Source organism: Stigmatopora nigra, chromosome 17, assembly GCF_051989575.1.
Source record: "Stigmatopora nigra isolate UIUO_SnigA chromosome 17, RoL_Snig_1.1, whole genome shotgun sequence".
Lineage (NCBI taxonomy): Eukaryota > Metazoa > Chordata > Actinopteri > Syngnathiformes > Syngnathidae > Stigmatopora > Stigmatopora nigra.
Genome location: NC_135524.1, coordinates 10,792,184 through 10,802,183, shown reverse-complemented (window position 1 = coordinate 10,802,183; position 10,000 = coordinate 10,792,184). Strand labels below are relative to the sequence as shown.

At 43.4% G+C, this 10,000-nt stretch overlaps 1 protein-coding gene across 1 annotated transcript in view; it reads right to left on the bottom strand.

Moving 5' to 3' along the window:
• Positions 1-8,567, bottom strand: part of LOC144210516 (glycolipid transfer protein-like) — a 21,887-nt gene extending 13,320 nt beyond the window's left edge. The window contains exons 1-3 of the mRNA XM_077737232.1: positions 8,107-8,567; positions 5,470-5,528; positions 4,917-5,050 (exon numbers count right to left, since the gene is read on the bottom strand). Coding sequence (XP_077593358.1) covers positions 4,917-5,050; positions 5,470-5,528; positions 8,107-8,209 — 296 coding nt within the window. The 5' untranslated portion in view covers positions 8,210-8,567. The remainder of the gene's footprint in view (positions 1-4,916; positions 5,051-5,469; positions 5,529-8,106) is intronic.
• Positions 8,568-10,000: the final 1,433 nt, after the last annotated feature.

Here is a 10,000-nt window from a genome sequence, read left to right as displayed (position 1 = left end):
TTCTGAAGGTGTTGTCCACAGCCCTCTTTCGGGAAGATCTGGCAGACCTTCAATTATTTTGAGAACTGAAATGCATGTTTTAAATCTTATGTAATAAATAAGCAAGAAGCATCGACTGGGCAGAATGATCCAGGACGAGTCAGGATCGATTCTTTCTTGCAAGACACCGGTTATGAGTCAGATGTCTGTTTTGTTCGGACGTGCATTTGGGAATACCTATTGGTGAACCTAACAGCCTTTAAGCTTTAAAAGACAGTTTTTCAATAAATTAGATCATGCTTCCTGTCTGCAACCAGAGGGTGTTGTGCATTTTTCCCCTCAATAATGATATGAGAAGCAATTAGAAAGAGATAGAATTATCTTTTATGGGGAAGCTGAAAAATTAAAGAAAATAGGAATATTCTGGAGAGAGCTACAGTTAAAAGTAAATGTACGAACCAAAAACAGACAGACAAGACAAAAGCACCCGCAGAGTCAGTCCCACCCCATTGCAAACAATAACTACCAAAACAAATTACACAAATCAACCAAGTAGCAACACTTGTAATGCACATTAACAATCATTTGATTTTGTTAACGACTACCATCAACTCACATCCATAACTCTACGTATGTAAATTATGCAAAAAAGGAATGTATAGTATATACAGAAGCAGGAGTCAGCCTTTTTGGAAAAATTAAGGGAAAAGGGACGGTCAATTTCAAAAGAAAGGTTGACAAATTTTACCAAAGTATTTTTTACAAAGTATGTTGAGGCATACTCATCGATAATACAAATGCTCAAATCTTGAAGTTACACACTTAGAGAAGGTAAAGATATTCCATCACTCATCTATCAGGATTCGACGGGCGTTCCTGGCCATCATAAAAGAATTCAACTTTCTACGACTTACAGTTCAGACAAAGGAAGCGTGAGAATCTTAAAATATCCCTCGATCCATAGATCACGCTTCATAAGGATTATAGAAGAGAAAATAAAATATGATGATTTTAGTTGTTCTGTTGTGCAATAAAGATAAGACAACTCTCTAAAAATAAAAACTACAGAAATTTTGACAGCCATCGTTATTTTTACAAATTTGCCTTCAAACTAAAAGTTGCTGTGTAATATGAAATACCGTACCAATGGTGATGATGTCTCAGTTGATTATTTTTATTTATTTCATGTTGCACAGCAACTTTTGGTTTGAAGGCAAATTTACAAAAAATAAGGTTTTATTCTTTATTTTTCAGTGTAAAGTGAGTTGATTGATCTTTATTGCACAAAAGAAAAAACAAAGTACTTTTTAAAATAATCCGATTTCATTTTCTCTTTTTTTATAAAGTAAGGATACAGTTACTTACATATTTGAATAAAGAGAAAGGTAATTTATTTAGTTATTCAAGTATTTTTTAACGCGATAATTTTTCGCCATAACGTACGCCCTCATTAAGCTAGTACTAATATTAAGCTGGAGATCTGTTATGTATTATTTGCTATAAAAACTAACTTGAAGGTTTGTGTCATATTCAAAAGATATTGTCCCTCCAGAATGTGGGATGCTTCCTATTTGCAGACCAAAGTGATTGCTTTTATCTGATCATTGTGTTTGGGCAGTCTTTACAACAATGTGTGAAAAACAGCAGAAAGTGTGTTCTGGCTGTTGTAAAACTTTTCCTGACCCGTCTAAAGATCCTGTTTTTATGGTTCGAAGGGAAGTGTCATATCTTCAGAATCTCTATCTCAACAGATGGCCACCTCTGGTTTGTTATCGGGTCTGGTTGATAAAAGAGAAGGCGTCGGGAAAAAAAAGAAGCGAGGCTGTCGAGCGGGCCTGTTGTGTAAGCTCAGGAAACAACCACTAAAACCTAAGCTGCCGAGCATATATCTCTACAAAGTCATATCTATTGTAAAAAAATACGGACAATTTGGAATTAGAGCTCGCTATGTTCACGAATGCTCCTATGTGTTTTTCCGTGACCGGACATTTGTTCGACGGACGTTTGGTCGACGGACACTTAGTCCCCGGACGTTTCGACGAACGGACACTTAGTCCCCGGACGTTTCGACGAACGGACGTTTGGTCGCCGGATTCGCTTGCTTTCAAAATTATAGTTAAGAGAGAGAGTTTACTGTTGAAGGCGATCAACCAGATAATCTCTTGCCGACCAAACGCCCGGCGACCAGACGCCCGGCGACCAGACGCCCGGCGACCAGACGCCCGGCGACCAGACGCCCGGCGAACAGACGCCCGGCGAACAGACGCCCGGCGTCCAGACGCCCGGCGACCAGACGCCCGGCGACCAGACGCCCGGCGACCAGACGCCCGGCGACCAGACGCCCGGCGACCAGACGCCCGGCGACCAGACGCCCGGCGACCAGACGCCCGGCGACCAGACGCCCGGCGACCAGACGCCCGGCGACCAGACGCCCGGCGACCAGACGCCCGGCGACCAGACGCCCGGCGACCAGACGCCCGGCGACCAGACGCCCGGCGACCAGACGCCCGGCGACCAGACGCCCGGCGACCAGACGCCCGGCGACCAGACGCCCGGCGACCAGACGCCCGGCGACCAGACGCCCGGCGACCAGACGCCCGGCGACCAGACGCCCGGCGACCAAACGTCCGACGACCAAACGTCTGGGTACCCCGAACTTTGCGACTCGACCCTACCCGTTGGATGGCTTGGTTTCTTTGTGCTAGTACTAGACATCTTTGGAGCCGTTCAGCCGTTCTTCCGCTGGTATGCACGGGGGATCAGCTCTGAGCAGTGGACGATAGTGCCGAGAGAAGAGGCAACGCTCCAGACGGAGCATTTATGTGAATGAGGGAAAGTGTAACAGTAGCAATGTTCTGGTTAGACACTGTTCCCCAGACATATAATTCATGTCAGTGAGATGTAGACCCTTCTTTCTGCCATAGACCTACATCAAGTACTGCATGGCTATGGTCACTGTAAAGATAACCATCCAGGTGTACCAAAACCGGAAACCGTGGATGACCAGCCTGGCTCGATCACTCCAGCGGGCCCAAGATGCAGTCTTCAGATCTGGTGTCAAAGCACTCTACAGTGCAGCTCGCGCCAACCTAAGGAGAGGCCTTAAGGGGAGGATAGATTGGCAACTTGAGGACCCCTGAACAATGTGGCAGAGCATACAAACCCTCACGAACTGCAAGGGCCAAGCTGCAACTTCTGCAGACTCAGATATGGCACTGGCAGAGGACCTAAACAACTTTTTTGCCTGCTTTGAGTCCTAAGCCGACCACCCAGTCACACCACCTCAACCTCCAGTACATCCCACACCAAGCTCAGGAGGAAGCTCGACCTCACTCATTGTGGAGGTAGTGGATGTGAGAAGTGTGCTCCGTGCAGTCAACCCCCTGAAGATGGAATACCAGGTGTGGGGTAGACCTATAAACTGGCTTAATAATTGTTTGTTCATGTCGAGCCATGTGGCCAAACTGGTTTTACAATTATTTGTTAAGACAGTGGAATGTAGGATAGGCCAACTAGATGGCCTTGCAATTGTTTGTTCGCACCACGAATTGTAACATAGGCTGGCTAACATGTTTTGCAATTGTTTCCTTGTGTTGTGGAATGTGGCCAACTCGCTTTGGAACAGTTTGTTCGAAACGCGCAATATAAGATAGGCTGCAACCGTTTGTGTGAGCTATAAAAATATCGTGTTCGCATACAACTTAAACCTGCTAATGTCTAACCATATTAGCCCAAAGTTTTGTTTACATAAGCTCTGTCCTACATCACTGACTTAGAAATATTACCCTGAGTTCCTATATAAAGACTGACCTAGTGTTCATTCAGAAAAATTGCGAGGAAGACAGGCTGTGAGAGGTTCACAGTTGTCGGAGCATTCTCCAACCATCCTAAAGTCCGGTAATAAACCTATTTCCTATTTAAATTGATCTCACTCTTTTCTAACCTGCTCCCGGAGTTGTAATTTCAGACCTATCACCAGGCAAAGTACTTAAGGCTTGGGCTGACCAACTAGGACCAGTCTTCACAGATATCTTCAACCTTTCACTAAAAAAAAGCCTTCGTCCCAGCCTGTCTGAAATCGGCCACCATCATCCCAGTACCCAAGAAGTCACCGAACGCTGCGTCCCCGGACGCTGCCTCCCCGGACGCTGCGTCCCCGGACGCTGCGTCCCCGGACGCTGCGTCCCCGGACGCTGCGTCGACAGACACTTCGTCCCCGGGGGTTACGTCGACGGACACTTCGTCCCCGGACGTTTCATCGACTGATGTTTTGTCAACGGACATTAGGTCGATGGACAATTTATCGACAAGCAATCCGTCGCTGGATTTGCTCGCTCTCAAAATTATAATCACGAGAGAGAGTTTACTGTTAAAAGCAATCAACCAGGTAATCTCTCGGTCACAAAATTATAATCAAGAGTTTTGGAGTTATTTTGGGTACTATTATAAATGTGCTTGAAATAAGAATCATTATATGTATATGTGAAATATTAATGATTATATGTATATGTGAAATATTAATTATTATATGTATATGTGAAATATTAATTATTATATGTATATGTGAAATATGAATAATTATATGTATATGTGAAATATGAATAATTATATGTATATGTGAAATATGAATAATTATATGTACATGTGAAATATGAATAATTATATGTATATGTGAAATATTCATTATTATATGTATGTGCTTGCAACAAAGACAAACGCTTATTTTAATGTTCACCGGAACAAACTTGAAGGTCACGCACCTCTGCTGCTGTCTCCGAGAAAAATACTGTTTAAAATGAATTATTATGGATTTTTAACTACACGATTCAAAATGTATTTCTCCACATACATATGCAAACTCTTGCACATGCAGATACCCACACGTACTGAACTATTTTGATAAATTGGGAAAAGTGATGCTGTGCCAACCAACTTACCTCTTTAGCCACAAGAGAGCCAGCGTGGCTCCCGCTTTTGGCCACTCTTTCAAAAGGTCTTTCTGCTCGGCCTCTAGAATGTGCTGCAGCGTGACGTACTTCTGTGGGTCCTTCACATAGACTTCTTTAATTTTCTATATGTACGCATTCACACACACACACACACACACACACACACACACACACACACACACATCAATAAAATCGTTATTATAGATGGCAATATATGTTCAACACATTGTTGCTGTGAGGGATGGGAGTGAATGATCACACCCTTTTTTGACATTAGCAATGTGTATTCAAATACAAAAGCAAATCCCTTCGTCAGGTTTAAATATAACTTTGGTCATAATTTAAAGATTGTCTTTTATGAAAGTAGAAAATGCTGCAAAATTGCTTTTGAAATAAAATGGACTGAAGACTCAAGTAAATGCCTGAATTATTTACTAATTTGCTGGGGTCTACGGCCAAAGAAGTCAAGCACATTTCAAAACACACTTTCTCATGCAACCTCTAACAAAACCATTCACATCACACACAAACACACATTTACCATGATATTGTTGTTAACATCAGACCTGATGAGTGAGAACACTTTGGAGCCTAAACAGTCTGAAAGAAAGGTGAAAATCCATTAGGAAGCAAAAAGTTAGGACAGGCGACCACAGCATGAACTACTGTATTTACAGTGTTCCCTCGCTTATCCTCGCTTATCGCGGTTAATGGGGACCGCCCCCCCCCCGCAATAGCTGCGTATCCGCGAAGTAGGCGGGCCCCTTCAAAAATGCTTAAAGAAACGTGTAACACATGCACAAAAGCAGCAACAAGCAAAAACATCATAGTAGTCCGGATGGAGGATCTTCTGCAGTTTTTTTGCACGTAAGAAACATCGTTATTGGGAGTTGTGAACATTGTTTCTTTTGGGCGGTGAAGATGCGCCTGTAAACAGCCATGACGTCATCAATGCGTTTCCTGAACTCTCACCATGTTATTGACCATTTATTTGCCCTTTTTTGATGCAATTACTACATCTTATTGAATATTTTGTTTCCACCTCTTGTAAAATGATGTCATTTATAATTTTAACTTAATATCTTTAAATTTTTTATTTTTCTTTTACCTGAAAAAAATCTGCGAAGCTCTGAGTCCGCAATAGCTGAAGCGCCAAGTAGCGAGGGAACACTGTACTTGCATTTGAACCGCCCGCGCGTATAATCCGCACTCGTAAAATTGCCTTGAAATGAAACATTTAATTTTTTTCCCATATATAGGGAACACCGCATTGTAAGGCGCACCGCTCCGCATTACAATGGTCTACCGCACCGCATTATACGGGTCTACAGTAGAGGCTGGGGTTATGTTATGCATCCACTAGATCCGGGGTCTCAACCTCGGGGGCCGGGGCCCGCGCGCGCCAACTGCGGCCCGCGGGACGATAATTTGCGGCCCGCGTCTTAATATGCAAGATTAATGCCTGTGCGGCCCGCAAGATTGATATGAATGACACGGTGTTCGGAGCGGGATGAACAAAGCACGGTGAAGTATACGGCTCTGTAGGGCGGGACATTGGCCGGGCTGTCCAGTGCCTCGCTCACTCACTCATTCATTCCTCCAATCAGCTAGGCAGAGGAGAAGCCGTGATGCCGATCACTCCGCTCGGCTAGGAGAGCAGCCGTAATCCAATACAATCGGAGAGCGAAAGTGCGCATGTGCCACAGACCCGCGCGACTGAAAGTCAAACGGTCAAATCGAAAGTGCGCATGCGCCATAGAACCGTGCGACTGAAAGTTAAAAGTTCAATCCGAGACTCATTCCAAGTGTAAACACATATTACAGCCCCAGAGATGTCTGTTTCAAAGTCTGCCGTGAAGAGAAAGGTCAGTGATGAGCACAGACAGTTTCAAGAAAAGTGGAGAGTGCAATATTTCCTTGTTGAGCACTGGGGCACACCGACGTGTTTCATTTGCACTGAAAAAGTAGCGGTGCACAAGGAATACAATTTGAAACGTCATTATACTACGAGACATGCTGAGGAGTACGGAAAATACCAGGGAGATGAGAGAGCCAACCAGGTTGACAGTCTTAAAACACGTCTTCTGAGGCAACAAGATTTCTTCAAGAAGGCTACCAAAGAAAATAATGCAGCAGTCGAAGCTAGCTACGCCGTTTGTGAGCTGATTGCGAAAGCAAGAAATCCATTCACAGAAGGTGAATTTATCAAAAAGTGCATATTACAGGCTGCACATATTGTCTGTCCAGAAAATAAAAGTCGATTCAACCACACCAGCCTTTCTGCCAATACCGTGGTAGAGCGCATTTCTGACCCACAAGTGACATTTATGATCAACTGTATGAGAAAGCGCAATGTTTCAGTGTATATTCAGTGGCTCTTGATGAGACCACAGACATCACAGACACTGCCCAGCTCGCAATATATGTCCGTGGTGTTGATGACAATTTTAAAGTGATGGAGGAGTTGCTTACAGTAATTCCAATGCCGGTTTTCCACGGAAGAGCTTTGTTGGAATAACAACTGATGGAGCCACATCAATGATTGGGAGGAATAATGGCCCATGTGCCTTTTTGGGAGCAAAAACAAAAAAAAACCTGTACCCTTGCTACTTCGCGGTTCAGCTAGCGCGGACTCAGAGCTTCGCGGATTATTTTGGAAAATAAAAATACAAATATTACATTGAAACAACATATTTAACAGTTTTTTTTGTTATAACATGAATTTCACTCTCTCTCTACCCATATTCGATATGGTGTACTGTATACAGGGGGGTAAATTTGAAAAAAAAAATGAATAAAATTTTAAAAAAACCTAAAAATTGGGGGGGGGGGGTGGAAGCATTTTTGAAGGGGAATCCCTACTTCGCGGAAATTCACTTATCGCGGGTGGTCCCGGTCCGCATTAACCGCAATAAGCGAAGGAACACTGTATACGTTTTTAAAGCATTTTGAAAGGGGCGCCCCTACTTTGCGGATTTTCCGTTATCGCGGGTGGTCTTGGTCCCCATTAACCGCGATAACCGAGCTCCCACTGTATATACATATATACACGCGCGCGCATAAAATGCACACGCACAGAGACTATATATCTATTCTTTATTTTCTTTTGTTTTTTATTGTTGGTTCATTTATATGAATGTATGTAAGTTTATGTATATGTAAATTTGTAGTCACTCACCGAAAAAGGACGGCAGGTGCGAGACAGTCTCCAGGAAGAGTTTGGTGTTGACAGAGTTGTCCGTGGGCAGCTCGCGGAATGGATTGACAAGGAGTAAAGACATGTTGGTCGTCCTTCTTGCCTCCACTGCTGTTCTCTGCGCAGACCTTTTTACACTCGCGGCAGACCAATGTGAAAGCCTCCCAGGGCTAACCACAACAATAAGCTAAACAAAGACTCCAACGTACTGGTTAAAGTCGGCCAGGAAATGAAGAATGGGATAGGCAAGATCAGAGGCGTGTAGAAAGAGAGTTGCAAAACTCCTATACGGACCCGTTTTACGTTTACTTCCGGGTTATGGAGCCTCGAATGGTTCTAAATATTGATGCGTCCAGAGACGCCGGTGCGTGGAGCGAGCTCCGTAAACACTGAGAACCGCTTTAAGAAAGTCACGTGACCAATTCCGAAACTGTTTTGATACGGTACTTGCGCGCGAAACTGTCTCTATAAAGCTGCGGATCTGTCTATCGTATGGAGGCGAAAAACGAGCATCAAGTTATTGACGCGTTCAATGACCAGGTAATATTCACCAATGAAATCTTCAGGTGTTGATGGGGAGTTGTGATCACTGTTTCTTTTTAAATACAAATATGCTTTTGGACAGGAACAAGAATCCATGGCTATATCATGTTGTCATCAATCTCCAGGACCTGTTATTGCAAACTGCATGGCATCTATAAAATGTGTGAATTCTGAAATCAAATCAAATCAAATTAAGCCTGTATAGTCTTTATACATCAACTGCGTGTGACGGAATTGATGCTGCTGCTTCACAAAGTGCGTGTTTCGCAGTTAAAAGATAAATAAGTCATTTAAAAGGTCAAGGCAAAGGTATTACTAAAATATTGCTCTATCTAAGATATTGCACATTTTATTGCACACACCAAAGTTATTGCACAGAAGGATAGTGTGTTGTGCTAGTGCAAGTTCAGAGCCCTGATAGCTCCGGGGAAAAACTGTCCAAGTCTATTTGTGTATTTTGAGTATTTTGTGCCAGAGCGCAGCAGTTGGAACAGGTTGTTACCAGGGTGGGAGGGGCTCATAATTATGTTCCCAGCTCTGCTGAGGTAGCGAGGACTGCCAATGTCATCCAGTGAAGGCAGCTAGCAGCCAATGATCTTCTGGGCAGTGTTGATCACTATTTCCATGGCTTTTCTGTCTGCTGTCGTGCTTCCAGCATACCACACTGTAATGCAGTATGCCAGGATGCTCTCCACAGTGGCTCTATAGAAGTTTACCAGAAGCTTAGTGTCCCACTTGTTCCCCCTGAGTACCCTCGCTTCTGGGTCTTCTTTACCGCTGCCGTGGTGTTGGTAGACCAGGAGTGCTTGTCTCTGGTCTACCAACACCGCGGCAATTCCTAAGACCACGTTCTTCATCTTATTGCTGTCATTATTTTGGGAGAAATTAAACTTCCACTTAGCCCCTCCTCGCCATCCAACTGTCAATTACCGAGAGAAGTTCTTGAACCAGCATGTTTTCTATCTTCAATGTGACGACTTCTGCAATCAATTCTAATCTGGGGATGGTGACCTGTTTGAGCGAGGTCATTCTCGATTTGGAAACAACACTTCTCGCCTTGCTGGTTTTCCTGCAACAGGTAAGATTCAGTGTCATAGGCATACTCTGAGGTTGGATTGGATATGATCGGATTGGATTGGATTGGACAACACAGTAGCAAGAGGGTGAGGCTGCAGAAATAGGAAAGACATTTTATACATAAATAGATAGGTAATAAGTAAGTTGATAAGTAAATACAGGAAAAAATATATAAATAAATAAGCGCGTTGCTGATATAAATCTATATATATATATATATATATATATATATATATATATATATATATATATATAT